Source organism: Aspergillus uvarum, assembly GCF_003184745.1.
Source record: "Aspergillus uvarum CBS 121591 unplaced genomic scaffold BO82scaffold_51, whole genome shotgun sequence".
NCBI lineage: Eukaryota > Fungi > Ascomycota > Eurotiomycetes > Eurotiales > Aspergillaceae > Aspergillus > Aspergillus uvarum.
The window spans coordinates 108,037-132,726 of NW_020291348.1; the positions used below are offsets into that span (position 1 = coordinate 108,037).

Consider the following 24,690-nt stretch of genomic DNA (forward strand, 5'->3'; position numbering starts at 1 on the left):
CTGATTACCATCTGGAGCCCCCCCCGGATGAGGTGATACTGCCGCTGCCGCTGCCCCGGAGGCCCAGTTTGTACAATGAGGTGGAATGGGGGCAGCATGTGAATCAGAACGATGCCCGCATTGCCTACCGCTTCTGGTTGCGCGCAGATGCGGCGATTCAGGGAGACCACAATACTGCAGGGGAAACGCCGTTTTTGCACCCAGGCGATGACGAGGAGAGGGCGGCGGACCCTATGCATGCCCTAGCACGTACCATTTACAATGACCTGATGCGACAGCATCTCGCGCCGATTAGCCCCAATGATCAGGGGACAGCGTGGACGAATCACTCGTGGAGTTTCCATGACATCTTCCCAAAGGATGAAAAGTCCAGGGACGATGGCGACAACATCCAGTGGATATTCTTTGAACCCAAGTCAGCCCAGTCCATGAAGTCCGATCAACTCAAAGAGGCTCTTGCTGAAAGAGGCCTCGATCACAAGGGTACAGTAGCTGTACTGCGCCAGCGTCTTGAAACATACCAGAAAGAAGGGCCGAAGTGCTATCGGGCCCTACGGCGCAGCGACCTCTCCCGCTGGGGAGTGGAAAGAACAAATGTCAGTCGCCTGTTCGCGATCAACATCTCAGAGGATGAAACAGCACGGACAATTGACCTGTACACTTGCGCCATCCTCCGAAGCCCATACAACCCTATGTACTGGATGGGTCGAGCTTATTGCCACTACCGACATGCTATGTTTGACCTTGCCATTGGGGATGCTTATCGAGCCCAGATCCTACTTGAGGTGTTAGTCAATCCCATGAGACGAAACGTCCAACCCGGCCTATACACTCTGGTCTGGCATGCCATCGAGCAGCACATCGAGTCCGGCGGAGTGCAAGACGAGATTTGCTGGCTGCGCCGTAGCAATGGAATCAACTATTTTATTCCAACCATGCGAAAGGCACTTCAGAACATTATCTGTCTCAGTCTCATGGCTTGTCAAGGGTGGGATGATCACTCGCACTTCGAGCAGGACCTTCTGGACAGGGTTATCATGAATGACCGCGACACGCTACCGTTCAAACGGCGCCCTAAGGTTTACGATAAGATCAAGAAATCTCCGACATGCAACTGGAAGCTGGACGACGACTGGGGCCGCAACTACCTGTACCACGAGCGACGTAGTGGGTGGAGTTATGGAGACAGACCTTATCCCTATGAAGCAGATGATATAGTAAGATTGCCCAAGACTGGTGAAGGGGAAGGCTTCGCGAAAAAGGCCAACGAGTTCTTCGTCACCAAGAATGCCAGTCTCCCCTGGAAGAAGTGCAAGATCGCGATGGAAAGAGAGCAAAGGTATATGATGTTGGCGACCGAAGACATCGCCAAAGATGAACTCATCTGGGTCGAAATGCCTTCAGCCCGGGGTCACCTGGCCACCAAAAGACCGCCACTTCCCGAAGACCACATCCCTGAAAGAAAACTCGACTGTGATAACTGCCGAAGAGTGATCACTCGCCAAGAGCGGCGTAGACAGAGAGATGAGCTCAGCCGGGAGAGAAGGGCCAATGCGAGGAACAAAACCACCAGAGAAGCATGCGTCTGTATCGACAGTGACCCACTTATTATATTCTGCCCTGCTCGAGGCGAAGACGGCGACGAAACCTGCGCCGAGAACGCCCGGAGACGATACCACTTCAGTGCATGTGGGAAGGATTGGGAATGGCTCCACGATGCCATGCGACCTGTCATCTACAGCTTCAAAGATAAAACAAAGTGGCTCTCGCATTCCAACGAGATGCATGGCACCGTGTTAAGCCTCCTGCTCCGGGAAGTCTTCGATATAACCCTTCTCAGACGGAAGACCAACCCGACTCTTCACGCCCACGAGATCGACGAGCTCCTCGCCCTCGAAGGCCGCGCGGACTGGGGCAACCAGAGCTTCCCCGTTACATTCGCCGCCAACATCCAGGTCCCCATTGACATCCTGATGACCCTAGGCGTCGACATATTCCGGGACCTCAGTTTCGATACCTGGGTGATCCAGCTGGTGCTACAAAAACTCCTGGTGAACGCCGTACCTTGGGATCAGGGCCTGCGCGTCAAGATTAACCGAGCCGACAAAATAAAGAAGTCCTGGGCTTTCCCTCAACCTAGTCAACAAAAGGATTGGCCCGATGAGAAGTACGAGACATATGACCCCACCTGTCGATTTTTGTACCTGTTTCCGGGATTTGGCTTCTTCGATCATGGGTGTAAGGACAATGGCAATGCGCAATGGGGATACGACACGGAGATCCCCAATCGATTGCTCGTATGGGCAACGAAGCCGATCAAGACCGGGGAGGAGATCCGCATTTCGTATATCTCCAATCAAGATAAAGACGAGAGAGACGGTGTTCTACAGCGTGTGCTGGGTAAGCCATGTAGCTGTCCTGGGCCAACACATGGCGTACATCATGGTCCTGAGTCACCCAACCCCCATCCTCCTACAGAGGAATGACGAGCGCAGATTAAGACTTCTGGGGCCCAAGGAGCGCAGGGTGGGACTGTCCAGGGCGCTGCTCAGTGAGCGCGAGTCGAGCATATCGGCCAAGAGCCTTTAATAGCAGGCCATGCTCAAGTTATGACCACCATAAGGTATAAAGTGGTCTCCTCGTGTATCTATCTCAGCGTGTTTTGACTCCCCGGTGCCGCACCCTGCCTGTGGCTTGCTACCGCGCTGTTGCCCATCATGCTGTATTTGGTCTGTTATAGGTTGTGTCGTTATCTGTTCCTTCTCATCTGGTGTAAGTATGAAAACTTGAATAGGCACGAAGTACTCCGTACACAAGTATGAATCAACAAACACCACGCAGAGGCGAGCATGCTTTTTGGTCAAAACAAAAATTCCATTATATGCACACACAAGGAAAAAAAAATCAAGCCAAACACACAAGTGGAACCCAATCATATAAAATACAGTGTTTATCTTTGGAAAGCCGTATAACAACAACCCAGGGGAGAAAGAACTAGTCTATCCAGATCGTCACAGGCCGATGGGTGTGAGGATGGGGCTGAAAAGGAAAAGCCAGCACGAAACTTTACATACACATACATAAATCGCTCCGTATGACAAGATATGTCAGAGGTAAGTAGTATCTCGACGGGGCGACGAATACTGATCGTCTCAAGCTCCCTCCCTGCTAATCGTTCACTGAACAATCTTTAGACTTGGGCAGGCACTGTGAGACGTCTTCCCAGCTTCTCAAGCTCGCCGATCACACCGCCACCAGCCAGAGTCCACTTCTCATTGACCCATTCTTCACTAACCTGTTGTCTCAGAAGACCGCTGCGCGCGAAGTACTCCATGAAGCCCCGGGCCTCTTCGCGAGAGACACCGGCAATGGTCTGAAGCTCCAGGGCTCCCTCCGTGGGAATAGAGGACTTAGGGGACTCAAACGCGGCAAGCACACGCTGGTCAGGATTACTGAAGGCGGTGGGCATGGGATAGTCCGGGCTGGAAGGATCCACGCGGTTTTGGCGAGCGGCCACCCGCTTGAGGGCAACATCAAGACTGTAGACACCAGGGTTGTTGGAGGCGGAGGTGGCGTAGAGCAGGACACCACCGTTGGGCAGAGCGGACTGCTGGTTCTTGCCGGGCTTCAGCAGAGAGAGGAAGTGCTGGACGAAAACAAGGTCATGAGCGTGAATGAGCTCGTACTTGGCAGTGCGGTATTTGGTCTCCTTCATCCAGTGGGCCAAGCCGTCGACGGCGACGAGCATAGGAGGACGAGAGGCGAAATCCTTCTCGAAGCCAGGGGCAGGGGATGTAGCCGTGAGTTCAGTCCACAAGGCCTGGAAGACGGGCCAGGCGGTGGCGGGATCTTGAATACCGAGGTTGGCGAGAGCCTCGAGTGTCGTGTCGCGCTTCAAGGGGGACTTGAGGGCAGGATGTTCACGAGAGACCTTCAACTTAGAGAGGACTTTCTGGTTGGCCGTCACAGTGCGGGACAAGAGAGCGGCGGTGGCCTGGTTTTGGACATATACGTTGGGGTTCTCATCCGAAAGGGGCGCGTAGCTAGTGTGGGACAAAACCAAGTCCTGACCTAAATGCCTTTAGTTAGTGATTTGCGGCATAGTACGTCAAGATGGGCCAAGCATACATTCAGGAACAGTCACAACAACCCATTCCTTGGTGAAGGCCATCGACATGGCCTGAAGGAGGTGGACTGTCTTTCCGGAGCCTCGGGCTCCAGTAACAATTCTCTTGACTACCTTGCCCTTGTCCTCAGGTTTATCAGAGATCCCATCAATCAACCGTCCAAGTTCGAGGGATTCCCGTCTCGTCACGGTGCCGGGCCGGCGGAAGATAGACCAGCCTTGTTTGGGCTTGAAGGCCTGAACAGCTCTCAATTGATCCAGCATGGGCACGGGCAAGCCAAGGATGGATCCACGAAGCCGAGAGTCCACCATGTTGTCTGCAGAGATATCCTGCATGTCTGCAACTTCGAGGGCATTAGGGTTGCTGAGGACAATGCGTTTCCGGAGCGCTCTCCGCTCTCCGATGGCAGGAGGGCGCACTCTATCAGTGACCTTTCTCTTCTTCATTTTGAACGTCGTCGCTGTCCGATGCTTGGGACCCGATTGTTGACCAGGTGCCTTCTTCTTCGGAGGCAATGCCAAAAGTGGACTCGACGTGTGGAACGCCGCGACTCGCTGCGCTGTCAAGGTCGGCGGAAGCATGGGCCGGGGGGACGCTGTTGGGAGCCGCGTTAGGCAACTCCAACAGAATGAGGATACCATTGCGAGTGGGATGGCGCACTGGCACCGTGGCCAGTGTCTAAGTGGTCAGTGGAGGAGTGCGGTGGTGAAAGAAGGATCGGAGGTTGCGCCGGAGACTCGCCGCAACGGCAATGGGAGTGGAATTGGAAATTCGGAGGCACATTTTCGAACCTCGACACTAAGGAACTTCCTCTAAGGGCCTCTTTGGGATTAGTGCAATAGCGACCTATTTGTGGAAGGCGGTGTAGGATAGCAGCAGCGGACCCGGTTTCACCGCCCGCCGTTTTTTTTCCTTTAATTTTTTTTTCCCCTGCGCTATCGCTGATCCAGCACGCTTGGATGTCCAGATACTGTCCTTTCGTCTCAATCTCGATTCGAGTGTGAATTCAGTTACGAGCGGTCGAGTTGTCACTGAATCAGTACCAATGGCGACAACTGCTACCCAGGCAGCTTCTGCCACCAAGTCGAAGCCGGAAAGACTGTAAGTCAGATCTATAAATGCGCCCGGAACGTGACAAAATCAACATCCAGTACATGTGCTGACTAGCCCTTCGCCTCAGTCCTATCACTGTCTCCAAGCCCACTCCGTACACTTTCGATCTCGGTCACTTGCTTGTCAATGATCCCAATCCCCTTGAAATCTCCCGCTCCGAGCCGCTGGAAACTACCTTGAAGGCCACCGCCCGCGACGGCACACAGTCTCTCCTCAACCAGCTCTTGACGACCTGCCCCATCACCTCTTCACAACAGGGTGTACTTCTCAGCCTTCCCGCGCCCGCCACTGCTCTTCCTCGTCACAAGCCCCTGCCGACGCCCAAGCCGCCGACCAAGTGGGAGTTGTTTGCACGCAAGAAGGGTATTGGCAAATACAGCAGCAAGCCTGGTGCGGCTTTGGCGGACAAGGAGCGCCGCAAGAAGCTCGTGTACGACGAGGAGAAGGGCGAATGGGTGCCTCGTTGGGGCTACAAGGGAAAGAACAAGAACGAGGATGATTGGTTGGTGGAGGTGAACGAGAAGGATTGGAAGAAGGAGGAAGAAGCCGCTGCCAAGGGTAGCTCTATCCGTGGTATCTCGCGCGCCGAACGCAAGGACAGGATACGACGCAATGAGAGGAAGATGCGGTCGAATGAGCGCAAGTCGAGAAAGTCTGGCGGCGGTTAAGCCAGTCAGGTATGACAAAGTGCGTTTTGAGAAGCCGTGGTTGTGTTGTTGGAGATAATCCTCATTTGCATCATTTAACGGGGGCTTTCCTTATAAGGCGTTCGGTCGGAGTCGCTGGTCTGCTGGTCTTGAATGTCAACTTGCCTACGTATGCACATTATCATTAGTAGGCACAGAAAAGCAATATTACATTTACGCTTTGGTAGTATTCAAGTACCATCCAAGTCATTTGAAGTTTTGTTGAAGGCCCACATATCACAAGACAGCTTTTCATAAGAAGTCTTTCAATTTGACTTGCGGCCGCCCGCCGATGTGGTCTATATTACAGCAATAGATCAAAGCAACACAAATCCTCAAGATGCAACGAGGAATAATACAGAGAAAAGGTCAGAAAAGAAGGCAAAACTGCCAAAAAAATTTAGGTCAAAAAGCATTCGATGGAGCTGTAATGGGGAATCCATGTAGGGCAAACCGGGAAAAAGAAAGATACATGCATGCCAAACTGTAATAGATAGATGTCACCGAGGCTAAAAGCAAGATGATGGAAAAGGTGACCCAACGATACTCCGAACTCTGTACAAAAAAGAGCAATAAGACTGGATAATCATGACCGACTCCGAAAGCGCCAGGCATGCAGTATGACATAGACTCAAGATGATTGAGATGGCGAAAAAAAAAAAGACAAACAAACTGCACGTTGGAAGAACAAGGCAAGACTATAGAGAGGCATATGCTGGAGATCATGTATGTATCGACGTTGAAAGCGAGATTGGGGAAGATTAGACGCCTAGATCCGAAGTATATAGCCTTAGTCATAATGCAGTACCTGCGGAACCAGTCCGAGAGACAGCACATGATGCCTTATTGACAGGTTTGAAATGCTTCGAAAATCAAAAGCAGAGAGAGAAAGTGCGACTTCTGGCGCAGCCTAGTCGGTCAAGCAATCAAAGTGTAGGAAAGAATTTCGCCTCTTCATCCTAAACTTCATTAGATATGTCGTTCATATTTGAATGGGAGAAAGAGGGGGTCCGAGTTCGGGAAGCTGGGAAACGCTCCTAGTATGCGCAGTTTCGATATTCTTCGGCCTGTGTTTGCGGACCTTCGGCGTCTCCGGATGTGGCGGTTCTTCCTCAAATGCAGGCTGGCTGCTCCCAGAGGACACAGCCCTTTCATCACTGATTAATGAGTGTTGGATTTGGTAGGACATCCCGTCATGGGGGGAAGGAGAATTTTCCTTCTCATCCATATCCTTCTCAAGCTGCAGGTACTCCTTCTCTGTCCAGCAACCTTGCCAGCAGTTTTTCCAATCGCAAACAAGGAAATGGAAACAGAAAGCATCGATTTTCATACAAGGCTGGAAGCAGATGCACAGATTTCGATAGTCCATCTTATTTTGCTCCACGTAGGAATGGAGCAGGTTGAGGTGGCATGTTATGGCGAAGAGAAGATAATAGTTGTATGGCGGCAGTTTGGAGAGCTCGTCCTTCAGCAATTGCGGGGCTGTTGTTGCGCCCTCACATTTCTCGGCAATCATGGCCTGGGTCTCCTTGGGAAACAGTTCATCGGGAAGTTCACGGAGCCAAGCCTTGAACATTGACCCAATCGTGTTGATGTCGTACAGGTTCGGTTCATCAAAGAGGTTGATATCGTATTCTGTTTAATAAGTTAGCATCCAAGTAGACCGCAAATGTAGCCTAAGTGCGCATACCAGTGTCAAATCGTCGTTGCCAGTGTTTCACTTCCTTTCCGCTACCCGGCACACGATATAGCCCTTCCTCCTCGCAGCCCTTGAAATTGAGGTAACTGAAGTCACGTTAGCAGCTAGGATCATCAAAGGACACTTCCAAACTCACTCAATGCAGCGATAGGGCAAAGCGGGCATCCAGAATTCCGTCTTATCCCGACAGTCTTCGAGCCTTTTCGCTATCCGAGTCCGACGCGCTTGCTGTATTAAGGGCAGATTGATCACGGAGCAGACATAGTTGTCGTCGTTAAACAGCTCGCGCTCATTAGTGCTGCCGCTGCGAGTGATTTTCCCGAAGAACCCTTTCCCAGCTTTGCCAATGCGATCTGCCGCACCACTGGAGGACTGTTTCAGATTATTGAAAAGTGTAGCCGATGCGCCGGAAACCTGACTCAGCGACGCAGACGGAACTATGGATGCGCCATAATTCTTATTACTGCGGACAGAGCCGTAATGAAATTCCGCAGGTCGGTCGGAGGTGTAACTGCGTGCTGTGGGGTTGCCGGCAGTCCTAATACCACGATCATGACGTGATGCTTTGGGGGGCTCGGGAGCCTCCCGCTTGCTGCACTCCTCCAACCTCATGAGACTAGTGGACGGTCGTCTGTTCGCTATCCTGTTCATAGAAGACTCGTCCAGTCTGATCGAACGGGAACGAGAGAGTAGATTTGCAAAACGCGGTTTATTCTTTCGAGCTGCACTGGCCGCTTCAGCCTCCGCAAGGATTTTTTTCGCGTCTGTCGGCTGTGAAATCTTCTCCTCTGGGTAGTTACCACCTAAGGATAGATTTGTCAGATACACTCATAAAAGCTAAGCGCAATGGATTTGTACACACGTTCTTGTTGAGCTGCGCGCTCAATGGTGCCCGGCAGGTCAGGGGTCGATTCGTATTGCTTTGTTGAGATCTGTGTTTTGCGATCCCTAGAACTGCCACGACTCTTCGGGTTGGTCCCTGAATCGCCAGAACCGTCTGACCTCTGAGCCCTATGCGACACCTTGGGCGCCTTGAGATTGGCGAAAAAGGAACGGGATGGATCCCGGGAATGCTTGGGAGAATCCCTCGGAGAAGGAGGATACTGAGGAATGGCTGTTAGGCCTGGGGTAGCGGGTTCCGCAGTAGCAGGACCGGTAGAGGTAGGGCTGCTGTGGTTGTTGTGGTTGTTGGACTCTTGTGTGACAGGTCTTATTGTTGCCCCCTTGAAAAATGGCGAACTCGATGAAGACTTGGGAGAATGGGGTGTCAGGGGACTCGGTCCGTCGGAGCTTTGGGCGCCGGGAGTCAGTGGAGACGAGATCTTCGCATTTCCCTGCAGGGTGGAAGGGCTAAGATCTAAATTGGGAACAGTTGACTGCCTCGACGGCATTTTAGTCGTTTGTCACGAGCTAGATGCGTGCTCGAGTGAGGGGTTTCGAGTATAATCTATCGATCGGTTTTTGGAAAAGAATTCACCAAAGGTTGATGGGAGGGCGACGTCTCGAGGAAGAAAACGACCTAACTGCAGGATACCTATGTCAGCAATTTACTCTGACCTTAGGATATGGGATCTATTTGAGGCGCCAACCCACTGATCGCAAGCGGGATTCCAGGACTTGCTTACTTGTTTGGGTAGCGCTAACCACCGTCCGGCGATATAAACATAAGTCTCCTTGCTTTTCCCTCTTCACGAATGGGCGGTATTGATGGCTCGGGTGTATAAACTGGGTAGGCTGAGGTTGTTGCGTTGAAAGGATCGGAAGGGAACCAGCCTTCGCCAATCTCTCCTAAATTATTGAGCTAGCTGAAAACACGGGGAGTAAGCCGAGATGGTGCTTTGAAGTCAGATTGAGCAATTGAATCTAAAATGGAATTGCATGGTCGTTAGTGGAACCGAGGATAGGAGAAGCTTCGTTCAAAGAATAATGCTGAAAGAGATAGAGAACGGTGTCATTGTCACACGAGAAGCGATAGATGCGACGATACAACAAAGCAACCGCGTTCCCATCGGGGATAAGATGCGCAGCAGGGAGGCCAAGATGAAGACATAAAGAGAGAAGCAATATTGACCAGCAGGACAAACTGCGCGAAGGATGGAAAGAAAGTTGCCTGTCACCACACGTACCTAGCTGTGTCGCCCCTCATATTAGACGCTGATACCCCTCCGATTATTCCTCTTCTCCCCTGCAACTATGATGGTCGGGGACCCGATCCACACTGCTGCACTTGAGAGGAACCCGTGGTGGCCGCTGAGGAAAATCCACGCTCGCCTAAGACCGTTGTTTTGTGTGTCTGAGCGGTGCTGAAGAGGGCGGTGGGTGTACCAAGGGGAACCCGGGCGAGCGAACAAGAACTGAAACCACCGGCGAGGACGGGTTGAAGATTGGCAAAGAGAAGTCGGGGAAGAAACAAAGACTAGCTCGTCCGATGAGTAATTCCGAAGACGCTGTGTTTTGAGGCAGATCAAAGAGACACAAGAAGTGAGTGATTCCCGCACGGTGCTGTAGGTGCTCGGGCTCGAGTGTCGCAGCGACGACACATTCCTTGACAGCGTTATGCAAGCGCGGCTGTGTGTCAGGCTAAGAAGCCTCCGTCTTTAAGGGGGGGGGGGATGGGGGGGAAATCAGCAGTGGAGATGGCGTTGCAAGGCTCCAAAATAGTTACTGCGTGGCTTCAGAGTGCTTATGGATTTATGGAAAGCCTATCTGGTTAGTGCACAGACGGACGCTTTGGGGCCGGTCAAAGGAAGACGAATAGTAGTCGGCCCGTCGTACTGATAAAATAAAACAATAAATAGAAAAAGAATTTAAGACACGGAATAAGAAGACGGTATAAAAATACTAGTAGGAAGAACAAATAAGGCTGGGCTATTATGCTTTTGTCGCTCGAGCTTTTACTGTCAGAACTTGTTCCTGGCTAATGCGATGGGATGAAATGGCAATAAAACCAAGCCTTAGCAGATTAGATCTTAACCAAAGAACGAGTGTCAGTTGAGCCAGGAACTGGAAAAGAGCTGGTGGTCCGAAAATTTGGGAGGGAGAGATTGATTATGGAAAAGGAAAAGAACTCGTGGCTGGGGGAGGGGGGGTGGAAACGGGAGGATGACGTTGGTCCACCACGTACGAGTACTAATTATTCCAATTTCTACAACCACAATTGATAGCCATTCTTTTCTTCTCTCCATCATTGACTAGACAAGTACATGTGTCATGTGCACATAGTAATTTCTCAGTATGCTAGTCTACTAGTACAAACATGGTGAACATAACAACAGCAAGAATAATAATAGTCCTTGTTGGTACTCCGTACTTAATAGCCGGATAAAGCATTGCCGATTCTACCCCCGGAACAAGTCGATCAAACGTTTCCTCTTAGGTGCACGGTCTATCGGTCTGATAGTATTGGAGTTGAACAAGAATGTGTGTGCGCGTGCATCGACAGTATAGGAGAGGTAGTACTCCGTTACCTACACCGTTGTACGGGGCTACAGCCTCCATCCCACCGAATAGGGACTGGATTTCACACCGAAAGATCGAGGCGGGAACGGTGAGTGGCTGCCATGATCGGGACTGGAAGGTACTAGCTTGGTTCACGGTGCCTTGGGCCAGCGGGATGATGCAGAGACTCCCCATTAAACCCAACCAACCACCAGCTGCTGCTTAACAGGGTTCCCACTGCCCCGGGGGGCAAATCAAATACACGGCCTCCTCGGAAAAGTCACAGAAGAAGAAAAAAATGAAAAGAAAAACTTAAGCCTTGGAGCCTGGAGCCTAAAGCCTGTACCTGAAAACGCATGGCCTCCCCTCCCAAGAAGCACTTAAAAATTCTTTGACGAGCACAGTGCACACTATAATTTTACATACACTTCAAACCATAGTACAGTACTTACTGTACAAAACTACCAGAGCTAACTAGGTGAAAATTCCCAAATATGCTTCTCAGTTCTGATGCTGCATGATCCACTTCGTTGTATGCCATTGCTCATCTTAGGATGTTCAACTGGTCTCTGCGTAGACTCAGGGAACCTTGTTGCCAACCCACCACAACTATTTGTCTCAATAATTTCTCTTCTGTTCTTTGTTCTAAGGACCAGTTACCATGGTTCAAGTCATACACTATGATACAACTGGTGGGGTGATGGGAAACCAGCATGCATAGAGAAGGCATGCAACCAGCAAGCGAACCATGGGAGAGACGGTTCTATCCTGCCCCGCTTGTTGCAGGTACCAAGTCACTTTCGCATCCGATTCGATTGCAACAATGGAAGAAACATAATTTGCAGCACATCTACTGGAAATAAACTGCCTCTGGAAGATGGAATACAAGTACTTAATTTATCATGATCATCCCTGCGGTAAGCATTGACTACGCTGACATTAGCACTCCACAGGACCTACACGTAAATGGGGATGTGTTGCGGATACCCTCACCACCCTGCAAATAAGTACAAAACTACTTACTATACAGTACAGTACACGTGGGAGACGCCTGCGGCTGTGCACCCATGCGAATATAGTACGAGTAACAAGGGCCACTACGGTGTACAGTACATAGTAGTATAGATGTTCCCGTACATCTATCTAGGTTACCGAGCAGTTGGAGAAATCAGTAGATACTACGGAGACATGAGTAGATTACTCCGTAGGTCAACCCCACTTATACAGCACCTCTTGATCAATGGCTGCAAATAACTATTTGTCATAGTAACGATAGCGGCAAGGCAGCACATCAAGATATATTCACCGCAACCGATGTTCAGGAGTACAGGAGATACACTTATACAAAAATACTTTGAGGGGTACAAAACATATGTGTGTGATTCAACTACAGCACATCCCAGCGCGTGTGTAGTTGATGGAGGATAGCAGTAAAGTGGCCACTCTAATGCTTGTCTTTTGCATGCGCATGAAGTGGCGAGAGCCAGTGGGAAAAGCAGGGACCCAGGGGCAACTGCCATTTAGCTCTCAGGGGTTTCACACGGTCACACACCGCCGTCTACGGTCTATGACGATCCCGCCTTAGACTACCTTTAGTACTGAGTTGACGCCGGGCTGAAACATCAGCCCCGCCATCTTACTAAGGGTGCTCCAACGGCTGCTTTCAGTAGGCATCATCCCACGTGACACAAAGCCCTCTCGGTTTCCGACTACCGGCACACATCCCTGCCAAAGGGTTTTCCTCTGTCAAGTCTCCGGAAAGTTCACTTGTCTGCACCGAGGATCGCATGCACTGGAATCTTGTCTTCCTGTGTTCACATATTCCCAAGCCACCAGACGTCCAGGTGGCGTCTCAAGTTTCCCCTTACGGCTGTTTCATTTGATTTCCGCTGTGGCGGGCATGATAGTTACGGCATCAAGTCCTGTCCACACCCTGAAGAAGCTTTTATTGCCCCTCAGTTGATTTGATCGAGGGTATTGCAATTGGCCTGATCTCATAGACTAACTATCACTTCAACTCTAGAAGGGTGTCTTTGTCAGGCTCCGGTTGCTGTATCTCCCGTTTCTCACACATGTCCTTGGTTTCAGATCCGGGGAAGGCCGTTGGCCATCCGCCAAACCAGCAACTTTGCGTTCAGAAACACGTGGAATACGTCAAAAAACTGGATAGCGTGCGTTGTTCTTATTCTGACCATAGCTCCCCACACGGTAGGGAAGGCGGTTGACAGATGATGCTAGAGGAGGGATGAGCTGGAATATTGGCTCACTGAGCACCTTCGCCTCAATGGGGTTTATTGGGGTTTGACAGCCCTACATCTCATGGGATCTCCAGAGGCATTGCCTCGTCAAGAGACCATTGATTTCGTCCTCTCATGCCAACGAGACAATGGAGGATTTGGAGCTGCTCCAGGCCATGATGCACACATGCTGTACACAGTGTCAGCCGTGCAGCTTCTCGTCACACTAGATGCCGTGGACGAATTAGAGAAGCGTGGCCTAGGAGGCAAAGAGAAAATTGGCTCTTGTACGATGACTTCACCTGAGTCTGCATCTACAAAGTCTTACTAAACATGCGCAGTCATTGCAGGATTACAGGATCAGGAATCTGGTGCATTCCAGGGAGATGAGTGGGGCGAACAAGACACCCGTTTTCTGTACGGTGCATTTAATGCTTTGTCGCTTCTGGGTCTTCTACACTTGGTCGACGTCTCCAAAGCGGTGGAGTACGTCAAAAAGTGTGAGAACCTGGACGGTGGCTATGGTATACGACCAGGAACCGAGACCCATGCTGGCCAAGTTTTCACTTGTGTTGGCGCTCTAGCGATTGCCGGGCGATTAGACCTGGTGAACAGGGACCGCTTGGGCGGCTGGCTGAGCGAGAGACAGGTGGATAATGGAGGTCTCAATGGGCGTCCTGAAAAGCTGCCAGATGCTTGCTATAGCTGGTGGGTTGGTGCTAGTCTGGCAATGATAGACAGGCTACATTGGATCGACGGTAGCAAGCTTGCTGCTTTCATATTGCGCTGTCAGGTAATATCCCCTTCTATGTCGCGCTGGGTATTGACTAATCCGCCATAGGACTCGGACGCTGGAGGTATCGGTGATAGACCCGGTAGTATGGTCGATGTCTTCCATACTTGTTTCGGTGTCGCTGGCCTGAGCCTTCTTAAATACGATGGTCTGCAGGAAGTAGATCCAGTCTAGTAAGTAACTCTTTGAGACAGGTCCCTTTTTCTATAGGGAGACCATGCTGACGGGTTGTCCAGTTGTATGCCAAAGAGTATAACGACGAGATGCCTTGCTTCGTAATTAGCTCCCCTTATTTGTGACATACTGGCTTCATCCACCAATACGTTTCGTAGTACTACCTCCTGCAATCTAATAACCCATTTTCCTTTCCTCGGTGGATAATGGGATACAAGGCAGGAGAAGAAAGATAGGCACTGCGACTTATTTCCGCTTCACCCCTCTACAATGGCCTGTTAAGCGGCCGTTAAGACGCAGTGGCACATGTTTATCCGAGTCACAAAGTACAAGTACCGGAGCTATATTGATAGTCAATCTACTAGGATGTGTCATTTAATGCATTTCGATGTCCCTGCGTCAACGATATGCCTCTATGCCCCATTCCGGTCTCAGAGGTGTTGGTCTTTGCTCCTAGTAAACCTCCTTAGCAGCTATAGCGGCCTTCTACGGTGACTGACTACCTTACCAGTACTAACCACTCTCTCTGACCGTGGTGGTTAGTTCCTTCTTCAATTGTCGTCGGGCTAAGATGACAATTACAACAATGGTAGGCACGAATGTCATCGCAGGGAAGGAAAGACTCCAAGTGTGCCTGTGCTATCTGATGTCCTCACGTCGGTGGTCTTGACCTTCCCACACTATTCTGCCAGGTCCAGTCTTTCTATATTGGTCTCTATTCTAAGCACATTGATCGGTTCCTATCCATGCAAGCACCACTCTGGATTTAACCCTTTGTTGCTTCCCTTGATAGCTTTGTTCAAGTTCGAATTCTTATCCTTCCAGATCTCTTTACCATGGATGCAGCTGCACTTTTATGCAACATCTGCCCCAAACGTCCCACGTTCAGCGATGTATCTCACTTGCTAACCCATGTCGCATCGAAAGCCCATCTCTCTCATTATTTCAAACTTCAGGTACGCAGTCATCAGGAACAACAAGCAGTTGATCTACTGGACGAATATGACCGGTGGTATAAGACCAACAATCTCGGGAGATTGCTTTCAGATCGAATGTCCTCAAAGGAAGCTCGAAAGAAGAAGACATCGACGAAGCCTACGACCCACGCAGAGGTCAAGGTCGAGAAGACAGACGCCCCCATATCTGTTCTTCCCTTGATACATCACCCTTTTCCTGACTATCTAGACCCTCGCCTTGCTGATACCTACATTGAACGACCGTTGGAACTCTCACACGCTGGATCATCCTCGGTGTCCTGTGTTACACGAACAGACCCTTCCGCCCAGGCGTGTCAGTCCTACCCTCACGCAATGCACGAAAATGACTCTAGAGGTTCTGAATGTGAGCTTTGGAAACGCGAACCCAGAGATGCGATTGCGTACGACGATGGCTTTTCTGTTATGCCGTACTGGGCAAGCCCAAGAGAAGACAGAATGGCGACCGGCACAAACACAATTGATCGCGGATACAGTAGCGACCCCTTCCTGGATGAAGGTGATAGCATTGACTGCCCTGTGTCCGGCCTACTGGACAAAGAGAGAGCGGATGAGATGGCTAGACTCAAGGGCATCCTGTGGCCCGGTATGGACATCTTCGACTCTGCCACAGAACAAATGAGGCGTCGTCGTAACCAAAAGAAGGATGAGAGTATTCTGAGGATGATGGAGAAGACCTCCCTGTGCGTCGAGCCGACAGAACTTGTCTTCTCTCCAACAGGAATCCTCCGAAAGCAACGGGTAATCTCTGGCAATGTTGAGGACAGTAGCCCGCTCAAGGGTGAAACTCCAATACCCAAAAGACGAGTCAGCCGCTCCAAGAGGGTTCTCTCGCAACTTGACGCTAACATTAATCGTCGGCAACATGGACCGAACAAGAAAAGAAACAAGAAGATCGAAAGGCAGAGTGTCGAGTGTATGGCTGAGCATTCGACCCAGAGTGCTGCTCAATCGCGCCAGGGTCAAGTTTCGGTTTACCGGAGGAGCTGCGCAGACGATCAAGCCAAATCTGTCCCTAAGAGAAGGAGCGGACTCAAGGATCGCAACGAGTTCGCAGTGTACCGTGACGAGGAAGGACAGCACCGGCGAAGCTCGTGGACCCAACATACCAATGGTGGATTGTCATATGCAGCATCTGCCGTTGCCCACCCCATTCTCCTACTACGCGAATACACAGCCCGTATTGACGAGTGTGCGTCCCACTCCGCTACTCATCTATCCGCATTCACAGAACGGACCCCTGATGAGTCCATGGATAAGGAGAACATCGAACCTCTCTTCAATGCCTGCGGCCGCATTGATCCTGGAGTGGACTGGCGTTCCCCTGCCATGAAGCAACATCTAGCAAATGATATAGGTTACCCGCCACAGATCTTCTATCAGAATGCCCAATCTGCCGGTTTGAGTCCATTTAGAGGTCATGATAGTCCCGCAGGATATCACTACAATCCTCTATCGGTCTCGCTGGGCAGACTACCTGTCGAAGAGACTCAATTGAGTACCCTGAACTCACAGGCGGGGGCTAATTATAAGGCACGCGCTGAGTCTCCCGAAGGCACAGTCTCAGATGCCGAGGAAGGGGAATTCGACCGGCTCTACCTGCCTGGGAGCTCTTGTTGAAATTCCACTTTTGTCATTGCTGCCGGCCCCGACTGCATCCTCAACATGTTGTCGCCGGCTTACTCTCAATGTCGCCGGCACCCAAGAACACTCCAACGGTAGAGGACAGGACGAATCTCTGCTATGGGCACATAGCCCAATGCTTTGTACGCGAAGTTCTTATAATCATGCATTACCTATATGTCAGTAGAGACAATAGGTCGCTGCCTGGAGGCTGATGTTTGACGTCTTTCATTACTGCATTGACTGTTCAGGTATCGCATCGCAGACGTATACTGCTATAGTATTAGATATCCATAAACAGAAGTATACTCGAAGACCTACAGGCTATGTAGCTCCGAATCATTAGAGAAATCCCCACTGCGTGCACCGTCCAGTGCTCGTGGTGGATTACATAAGCCAGAAATATGGGCAATCTTCAACCCGGAGACACGAAAGCGCGTCGACCCGCGTCGAGCTCACAGGTTCTGAAGCGGCACTAGCTTCGCCGAAGTGGACTTTTAGTGGCGCTGTTAATACAATACAGTACCCGCATGTGATGATGAATCTCAACTGTGACAAGGAGGCTCATCCAAATCCCATACTGCAAAAGGCTGTCAGGTTGTCACAGTTTTTGATTGCGCCGATTTGACTTCATTGCCACTTCGTTGAAACCGATGGTATACAACGGTTCCTTATCTACCTCCGCTTGAGCTTGTCCAAGCTCTTCAGCAAAACACACAAAGGCTACACCCCATTGACAGACTCTTGAATAACACAGCAAAAGATGCCTTTACCTTCCTCATCACCTTCCTCTTCCCAGAATACGAAGCGCAAGCAATCGACACTCGCCAGCTTCTTCACCAAGAAGTCACAGCCCCTCCAACCTGGGTCGGTCAACGGCGTCGATAGACAGACGAAGCTCGCGGAAACTGGCTCAGAGGAAACGACAGCCCCCGAAAAACAGCGGAATCAGCAGGATGATTTGACACGGGACAAGAAAAAGGAAGACGAAGACGACGATGACATAGTCGCACCGGCTCCAAAACGAAGCAAATTGAACGGCTCCCGCTCCCAGGAAAACGGTTCGAGGACAGGCTCCTCCGCTACTGAAAAACATATACCATTGTCGCAGAGCAGCCAGCGGACGGATCTTTCTAGATTCGCTAGCTCACCCGCCGCTGGACCTGGGACCCAGAGACACCAGGAACCGGAGCCCACCGAAGCGAAACAGAGGCGAAGGGAATTGGAGGATGTGCATCAGAAATTTGTGCGCAGGCTGGGCGGCGCAGATTGCTTGATAGGCATCAACAGGCACGCTACTGGTGCAACTGATGTCGTGTCTATTGAGGACGCCGCTGAAGGGGAAGAAGACGAGGATCTGGCGCCCGCTCCTCCTCCTCCTAAGGGCAAATCTGCTGGCAAGAAGGGGACCAGTAAGCTTACGCCGATGGAGAGACAAGTCATTGACATCAAATGCAAACATAAAGATGCGGTTTTGGTTGTGGAGGTCGGCTACAAGTTCCGGTTCTTTGGTGAGGATGCAAGGGTCGCAGCCAAGGAGTTGTCGATTGTCTGTATCCCAGGAAAGCTGCGCTTCGATGAACGTGAGTGTACCAAATCCCTCGCGACTGCAGACACCGCTAATGCCTGAGCTCTTTGCCTTCTAGATCCTTCAGAGGCACACCTCGATCGATTTGCATCTGCCAGCATACCGGTCCATCGACTACATGTGCATGTAAAACGCTTGATTGCTGCCGGCCACAAGGTTGGCATCGTAAGACAGATCGAAACGGCTGCTCTGAAAGCAGCGGGCGACAACCGGAACGCACCATTTGAACGCAAACTCACAAGCTTGTACACGAAAGGTACATATATCGACGATGTTGACGGCTTGGAAGGGCCTGCAGCATCTGGCGGCGTGTCTCCAGCAACAGGATACTTGCTTTGCATCACTGAGACGAATGGGAAAGGATGGGGCAATGACGAGAAGGTCCAGGTCGGCATTGTCGCTGTGCAGCCTGCCACAGGGGACATAATCTATGATGATTTCGAAGATGGTTTTATGAGGACCGAGATTGAAACCAGGTTACTTCATATTGCACCTTGCGAAGTGTTGATTGTGGGAGAACTTTCCAGAGCTACGGAGAAGCTGGTTAAGCATCTCTCGGGCAGCAAATTGAATGTATTCGGTGATAAGACTCGTGTGGAGCGCGCTCCCAAGTCGAAAACTGCCGCCGCCGAGTCTCACAGTCATGTTTCGAGTTTTTATGCTGGAAAGATGAAGGCAGCCAGTGCTGAAGACGATGCGCAGGCGAGTAGCCTTCTTCAAAAGGTGGTGAATTTACCTGAGCAGACAACCATCTGCCTTTCCGCCATGATAACGCATTTGCAAGAGTATGGCTTGGAGTATGTTTTCCAGTTGACCAAATATTTCCAGCATTTCTCTTCGCGATCACATATGCTTCTTAATGGGAATACCCTTATGAGTCTTGAGATTTACCAAAACCAGACCGATCACACTACCAAAGGCAGTCTCTTCTGGACTCTTGATCGCACACAGACTCGGTTTGGGCAAAGACTGCTTCGGAAGTGGGTCGGACGCCCTTTGCTGGATAAGACGGCTCTTGAAGCGAGGGTCAATGCCGTTGAAGAGTTGCAAAGCCCGGAAAAAACTATCATGGTCGAGCAACTAAAAACTTTGTTTGCTAAGATCAAGACTGATCTGGAGAAGAGCCTCATTAGGATTTACTATGGGAAGGTGAGTTTTCTTCTCGTGTCCAGGCAACATAGTGTTTGTGTATAGATGCTAAGATCTTGATCGCAGTGCACCAGGCCCGAGCTCCTTACTGTGCTCCAAACCATGCAAATGATTGCGCAGGAGTTCGCAGATATCAAGAGCGCTGCGGATGCTGGATTTGAGTCTCCTGAAATAGGCGAAGCTATAGCCTCTCTCCCCACAATCCTGAATGATGTTGTGTCTTTTTTGGATAAGATCAATATGCACGCCGCAAGGAATGATGACAAGTATGCCTTCTTCCGAGAAGCCGAAGAAACCGAAGACATCAGTGACCACAAGCTGGGGATTGCAAGCGTTGAGCATGACCTACAGGAACACCGCAACGTTGCCGGTGAAAAGCTCGGGAAAAAATCAGTGGAGTATAAGTCCGTTGCGGGCATTGACTATCTAATCGAAGTTGATAATAGCTCGCCATTCATCAAAAAAGTACCAGCGTCCTGGGCGAAGATCAGCGGTACTAAAAAAGTGTCGAGATTCCACACGCCCGAGGTTATTCAGCTCATCCGACAACGAGACCAGCACAAAGAGGCGCTGGCTGCGGCTTGCGATAGAGCCTTTCGTGCCCTTCTTGCTGACATAGCCGCTAAATATCAAGCTTTCCGTGATTGTGTACAAGCATTAGCCACACTGGACTGCTTGATATCCTTAGCTACTATCGCGGGTCAGCCTGGATATGTGAAGCCTCAATATACGGATAGCACATGCATCAGTGTCGAGCAAGGCCGCCATCCTATGGTTGAGCAATTGCTGCTGGACAGCTACGTGCCAAATGACATTAATCTGGAGAGTGACAAGACCCGCGCACTTCTAGTCACTGGTCCCAACATGGGCGGTAAGTCTAGCTATGTGCGACAAGTCGCCCTTATCGCCATCATGGGCCAGATTGGCTCCTATGTGCCTGCGCAGTCCGCAACGCTCGGCATGTTAGACGCTGTGTTCACCCGCATGGGCGCGTTTGACAATATGCTGGCAGGAGAGTCCACCTTCATGGTTGAGCTCTCTGAAACAGCGGATATACTCAAGCAGGCAACGCCACGCTCGCTCGTCATACTGGATGAGCTAGGCCGGGGCACTTCCACCCATGACGGTGTCGCAATTGCCCAAGCGGTCCTGGACTATATGGTTCGTTCTATCAAAAGCCTCACCCTGTTCATCACACACTACCAGCACCTCTCATCACTGGTACACTCGTTTCCCGACAATGAACTACGAAACGTGCACATGCACTTCACCGAATCGGGGACCGGTCAGGATGAAGAGATCACATTCCTGTATGAGGTGCGCGAAGGAGTGGCGCATCGCAGTTATGGACTCAACGTGGCGCGATTGGCAAACCTTCCAGGTCCGCTCCTACAGCAAGCGCGCCAGAAGAGTAAAGAGCTCGAGGAGAGAATCCGTCGCCGGAGATTGGCAGGCCTTGTTTCGGCAATTGGAAAGGCTGTAGGGGATTCTACGAGCGGGGACGATGACGGATTGATGGATCGACTTATCAGCAGCGCAGAGCAGCTGTAGATGTTCTTCAACTCGCAACGCAACAATGCTTTGGATGTTTGCATATCACGTTCGATGCAAGGTACCTGAAAATAAAGGCATGATGGCCACTATGTATAGACCTGACAATACTCCATATTATGTCATTACGGTACCTTATCAAGTCCCCTGCTTCGCAGCGAATTTACAGGTTGCTTTCCGGAAGTTGCACATCCATATAGCCAGCCACCTGAGATAGGTCTACTAGACAAGCAAGCGTGTAGCAATTCTATGAGATTGCGCCCAAGCCTATCTTGACTATGCAGCTTTACCAATCCCTGCAGTCCTTTTCGCGCGAGCCGAGAGTGAACAGGTGGTGAAATGAACAACCCTCAAACAAGCGTGATCCCAGGATACAGCGAAAACCGTAGTGTATCAAAACTTGATCCATTTCTGCTCCAGATCGTGGGCCGCCAGATATCGATCGTCCCTGGTATCTATCTCAAAGGTCCGGTGGATTTCAAATTTTTTTCCTTTTTGTATTTCAGGTTGATCTCGGTCTCGTTTGTTTCTTCTATGGAACCCTGGTATATCGGAACACAGAATCGTAACAAACGCAAATCATCACAACCCGGATGCCGCATCAGCCCATAAGATGTTTTTTATTGCCTTCCCGACCCCCAGAATCATTTCCAACACAAGCAAGGGTACATAGCCTCGAGAGGGAAGATAAGAAAATTCGGAGAGTTGAGGAGATTTAACGGAGACGGCGGGCCTCGCGCTCGGACTCGAGCAGGCAGAGGATGTCGTCGACACGGACTGTAGTTTGCGGAAAAAAAGAAACTGTGTTAGCCTTCCCATATGCGACGCGAAACGATAGTCGGATAGACTCTGGCGAAGACCCGAAATTTCCTTCCTGCCGTTCTTCGAGTATATCCCAAAAACTTGTCCCGAGTAAACCCCTGCGTTGAATTTCCACCTCATTGTCGAACAACCTTCCCGTCTTCGTTGGTTGACTTCCGATCGCGTTCCTCAGCTCAATTCCAAGCTCTTTCTTTTTGGGATATCTCTTTGTCGGTGGGTCGGAAATTTCGGACCATGCCGAGCGCAATCGAACAACGAAAAAAGAAGAACTGATCAGACGGAGAATCGCATACCAGGGCCCTTGACGTTACGGATGATGCTGCGGGAGGTATCGTCCATGAACTCGACACGGACCTGGGTGACACCACCACGGGAACCTATTGTGAAATCGAGCAGTCAGCATTGCCTGCACAGCGTTTTTTTCGGCAGCGCAACTGCCAACTGAAGCGGTTTATCGTCAACATACCGGTACGGCCGAGGACACGGGTGACCTTGACGAGCTTAGCAGGCTGCTTGGCGGAATCCATCTTGAGGTTGGGCGTGACGGCAGCAAAGGACTGACGGGATGGAGGTGAAGATGGCGAAGGGGGACCGGGTTGATAGAAGTTGAAGCCGCTCGGTGAAAATCGAACGGGATTGCGGGCTTGTGTGGGTTGCATTTCCTCTTTGGGAAAAAGACGAGGGCTCAGGGCTAGTGTTGCCTCGCCCTTCAGGCATGGATAGCTGGCCTGGTCCATCAGGCACAACAGGAGGGGCATGGTGCCTCAGGCAGCAATACATGCTCTCCTGGTCCCTGGTCGACACTCCTGGTCTGTCTTTTCTGCCGCAATAATCCAAGTCGCTGCCCGTCCCTCTGCTTTTCTTCCTCTTCCTTTCCCCTCACCACCACGCCAACTTCACTCTTGTCAGAGTATTTATTTTCTCTCGAAGTGTATCCGCTTGCTTCAGGGCTCTCTCGCGATCCCGTAACTTGACCAATTGTTTCTCCATCCGGTGTCCTATTCACCCTGTTACGCCTGAGTAATTTACCCCGCGCATCACCGATCGTCGACCGAAATGGATCTCGTCAACCAGTAAGTGTCAATTGGTCAACCAGCATGGTTCAAGCGCGAAATCCAAACAACAGAAGTACTGTTGGTCGCTAGAACTGTCGTCATGTTAACCGTTTTTTTTTTTAAAAAAAAACAGCCTCGAAGGAAGACTACTCTTCGCCGTCCCTAAGAGCAAGTGCCCGCCGTGACTCACCCGCTCCCCTCCGCCGCAAGAAGCCTCAACACCTCCCATGAGACCCGAGCGTTGGCTTGTTGCACCTGTACAAGAAAATCCAAGCTAATACTGTTCTTGTCTTCACAGAGGGTCGTCTTCAACAAGCTACCTTGGACCTCCTGGCCGGTGCCGACATCCAATTCCGCCGCGAAACCCGCTTGGATATCGCCTTGGTGAAGAACTTGCCGATCGCGCTCATCTTCCTTCCTGCCGCTGATATCCCGACTTTCGTGGGCGAAGGGCGCGTGGACCTCGGTATCACCGGTCGCGACCAGGTTGCCGAGCACGATGCCCAGCTTCCCGGTGGTGAGGTTTCCGGCGTGGAGGAGGTTATGGACCTTGGCTTTGGCGCCTGCAAGTTGCAGGTTCAGGTCCCTGAGAAGGGCGACATCACGGAAGCCCGCCAGCTGGTTGGCCGTAACGTCGTGACCAGTTTCACTGCCCTCACCGAGGCCTTCTTTACCAAGCTCGAGGCCGAGGTTGAAGGCAGCCCGAAGACCAAGATCAAGTATGTCGGTGGCAGTGTTGAGGCTGCCTGCGCTCTGGGTGTGGCCGATGGCATCGTCGATCTGGTTGGTACGTGCAGGCTAGTATCACCTTGCTTGGAGGATGCAATAGCTGATCCGTGTTTCTGTACAGAATCCGGTGAGACCATGAAGGCTGCTGGCCTCAAGGCCATTGACACCGTTGTTGAGACCCTCTCTGTGCTGGTCAAGTCCCGGAAAACTCAGAATCCTCTGGTTGACCTGATCGCTTCCCGCATTCGCGGTGTTATCAGTATGTCTTTTTCCTTGACTCTGGTGGATTAACTACTAACGGCTTTCTACCTCACAGCCGCCCAGAAGTACGTCCTGTGCCAGTACAACATCCCCCGCGCGGAATTGTCGACCGCCTCCAGCATCACTCCAGGCAAGCGTGCCCCCACGGTGACTGCTTTGGATCAGGATGGCTGGGTGGCCGTCAGCGCAATGGTTGAAAAGAAGAAGATTGCTACCGTCATGGATGAGTTGATCAAGGTTGGCGCCACGGACATTCTCGTCCTGAACATTGCCAACTCGAGAGCTGCGTAAAGTGCTATGTCAATAAGTTTAGGGCAGCGTTTGTTTTCATTATTGGTTGTGAACGTTCATGATGATCTTTTTTGCATTGGGCGTGATAACTTTATTTCTTGATTTTACTTTCTCTTATGTGATTACCCAGCATTTTGTTCAAAATAGAAGGATTGGGTTCAACATGTGTAGTGGTTGGTTAGAGACATAGGCTAGACACCTATTGAGCTCATGATGATAGCATAGACTTTGACTGGGTGGTAGATGTTCTATAATGGTGGCTTCAACCAAGTCGATTTCAAACCTCATAAGTTTCTATGATATATAGTTGCGCATCTAGTCACATTTACCTACGGAAACCACTCGGAGCGTATCACCAT

General features: G+C 50.9%; 10 protein-coding genes across 10 annotated transcripts; 6 read left to right on the top strand and 4 right to left on the bottom strand.

Moving 5' to 3' along the window:
• Window positions 1–50: 50 nt before the first annotated feature.
• BO82DRAFT_251246 (uncharacterized protein) lies at window positions 51–2,459 on the top strand (the record flags this gene model as incomplete). Its single annotated transcript, XM_025630882.1, has 1 exon — window positions 51–2,459. A coding segment is annotated over one exon (2,409 nt), but the record flags the coding sequence as incomplete, so codon positions are not given.
• Window positions 2,460–2,535: 76 nt separating this feature from the next.
• Window positions 2,536–3,063, bottom strand: BO82DRAFT_147897 (uncharacterized protein). The gene has a single exon (XM_025630141.1). The coding sequence runs from the start codon at window positions 2,934–2,936 to the stop codon at window positions 2,586–2,588; it is 351 nt and encodes a 116-aa protein (XP_025489117.1). The 5' UTR covers window positions 2,937–3,063; the 3' UTR covers window positions 2,536–2,585.
• A 127-nt stretch (window positions 3,064–3,190) lies between these two features.
• Window positions 3,191–4,768, bottom strand: BO82DRAFT_290222 (mitochondrial 37S ribosomal protein mS29; the record flags this gene model as incomplete). The annotated part of the gene is made up of 2 exons (XM_025631676.1): window positions 3,191–4,071; window positions 4,129–4,768. 2 exons carry the CDS (start codon window positions 4,766–4,768, stop codon window positions 3,191–3,193), a joined length of 1,521 nt encoding a protein of 506 aa, XP_025489118.1.
• Window positions 4,769–5,066: 298 nt separating this feature from the next.
• BO82DRAFT_316307 (ribosome biogenesis protein RRS1) lies at window positions 5,067–6,160 on the top strand. The gene is made up of 2 exons (XM_025632577.1): window positions 5,067–5,228; window positions 5,308–6,160. The coding sequence occupies exons 1-2, from the start codon at window positions 5,173–5,175 to the stop codon at window positions 5,906–5,908; spliced, it is 657 nt and encodes a 218-aa protein (XP_025489119.1). The 5' UTR covers window positions 5,067–5,172; the 3' UTR covers window positions 5,909–6,160.
• A 748-nt stretch (window positions 6,161–6,908) lies between these two features.
• BO82DRAFT_376828 (putative Rho GTPase activator (Bem2)) lies at window positions 6,909–9,016 on the bottom strand (the record flags this gene model as incomplete). Its single annotated transcript, XM_025637546.1, has 4 exons — window positions 6,909–7,561; window positions 7,617–7,711; window positions 7,762–8,428; window positions 8,488–9,016. 4 exons carry the CDS (start codon window positions 9,014–9,016, stop codon window positions 6,909–6,911), a joined length of 1,944 nt encoding a protein of 647 aa, XP_025489120.1.
• Window positions 9,017–12,764: 3,748 nt separating this feature from the next.
• Window positions 12,765–14,666, top strand: BO82DRAFT_356912 (Rab geranylgeranyltransferase subunit beta BET2). The gene is made up of 5 exons (XM_025635864.1): window positions 12,765–13,234; window positions 13,302–13,587; window positions 13,642–14,093; window positions 14,142–14,266; window positions 14,330–14,666. Exons 1-5 carry the CDS (start codon window positions 13,136–13,138, stop codon window positions 14,370–14,372), a joined length of 1,005 nt encoding a protein of 334 aa, XP_025489121.1. The 5' UTR covers window positions 12,765–13,135; the 3' UTR covers window positions 14,373–14,666.
• Window positions 14,667–15,103: 437 nt separating this feature from the next.
• BO82DRAFT_341559 (uncharacterized protein) lies at window positions 15,104–16,882 on the top strand (the record flags this gene model as incomplete). Its single annotated transcript, XM_025633555.1, has 2 exons — window positions 15,104–15,519; window positions 15,598–16,882. The coding sequence occupies 2 exons, from the start codon at window positions 15,104–15,106 to the stop codon at window positions 16,880–16,882; spliced, it is 1,701 nt and encodes a 566-aa protein (XP_025489122.1).
• Window positions 16,883–17,551: 669 nt separating this feature from the next.
• msh3 (mismatch repair protein MSH3) lies at window positions 17,552–21,480 on the top strand. The gene is made up of 3 exons (XM_025630142.1): window positions 17,552–18,468; window positions 18,532–19,622; window positions 19,689–21,480. The coding sequence occupies exons 1-3, from the start codon at window positions 17,649–17,651 to the stop codon at window positions 21,171–21,173; spliced, it is 3,396 nt and encodes a 1,131-aa protein (XP_025489123.1). The 5' UTR covers window positions 17,552–17,648; the 3' UTR covers window positions 21,174–21,480.
• A 408-nt stretch (window positions 21,481–21,888) lies between these two features.
• BO82DRAFT_316318 (40S ribosomal protein eS28) lies at window positions 21,889–22,522 on the bottom strand (the record flags this gene model as incomplete). Its single annotated transcript, XM_025632578.1, has 3 exons — window positions 21,889–21,950; window positions 22,289–22,372; window positions 22,462–22,522. The coding sequence occupies 3 exons, from the start codon at window positions 22,520–22,522 to the stop codon at window positions 21,889–21,891; spliced, it is 207 nt and encodes a 68-aa protein (XP_025489124.1).
• A 317-nt stretch (window positions 22,523–22,839) lies between these two features.
• BO82DRAFT_356915 (ATP phosphoribosyltransferase) lies at window positions 22,840–24,515 on the top strand. Its single transcript, XM_025635865.1, has 5 exons — window positions 22,840–23,068; window positions 23,184–23,218; window positions 23,349–23,837; window positions 23,901–24,038; window positions 24,096–24,515. Exons 1-5 carry the CDS (start codon window positions 23,052–23,054, stop codon window positions 24,329–24,331), a joined length of 915 nt encoding a protein of 304 aa, XP_025489125.1. The 5' UTR covers window positions 22,840–23,051; the 3' UTR covers window positions 24,332–24,515.
• Window positions 24,516–24,690: the final 175 nt, after the last annotated feature.

Bases quoted from the DNA above. Each gene is read 5' to 3' on its own strand.
- BO82DRAFT_356915 (XM_025635865.1), top strand. The intron at 23,219-23,348 runs GCAAGTGCCCGC...TTGTCTTCACAG, and splicing joins ACTCTTCGCCGTCCCTAAGA to AGGGTCGTCTTCAACAAGCT. The intron at 24,039-24,095 runs GTATGTCTTTTT...TCTACCTCACAG, and splicing joins CCGCATTCGCGGTGTTATCA to CCGCCCAGAAGTACGTCCTG.
- BO82DRAFT_316307 (XM_025632577.1), top strand. From the start codon at position 5,173: ATGGCGACAACTGCTACCCAGGCAGCTTCTGCCACCAAGTCGAAGCCG. The intron at 5,229-5,307 runs GTAAGTCAGATC...CCTTCGCCTCAG, and splicing joins AAGTCGAAGCCGGAAAGACT to TCCTATCACTGTCTCCAAGC.
- msh3 (XM_025630142.1), top strand. From the start codon at position 17,649: ATGCCTTTACCTTCCTCATCACCTTCCTCTTCCCAGAATACGAAGCGC. The intron at 18,469-18,531 runs GTGAGTGTACCA...TTTGCCTTCTAG, and splicing joins AAAGCTGCGCTTCGATGAAC to ATCCTTCAGAGGCACACCTC. The intron at 19,623-19,688 runs GTGAGTTTTCTT...TCTTGATCGCAG, and splicing joins TTAGGATTTACTATGGGAAG to TGCACCAGGCCCGAGCTCCT.
- BO82DRAFT_356912 (XM_025635864.1), top strand. From the start codon at position 13,136: ATGTCCTTGGTTTCAGATCCGGGGAAGGCCGTTGGCCATCCGCCAAAC. The intron at 13,588-13,641 runs GTACGATGACTT...AAACATGCGCAG, and splicing joins CAAAGAGAAAATTGGCTCTT to TCATTGCAGGATTACAGGAT. The intron at 14,094-14,141 runs GTAATATCCCCT...AATCCGCCATAG, and splicing joins CTTTCATATTGCGCTGTCAG to GACTCGGACGCTGGAGGTAT.
- BO82DRAFT_147897 (XM_025630141.1), bottom strand. From the start codon at position 2,936: ATGATTGGGTTCCACTTGTGTGTTTGGCTTGATTTTTTTTTCCTTGTG.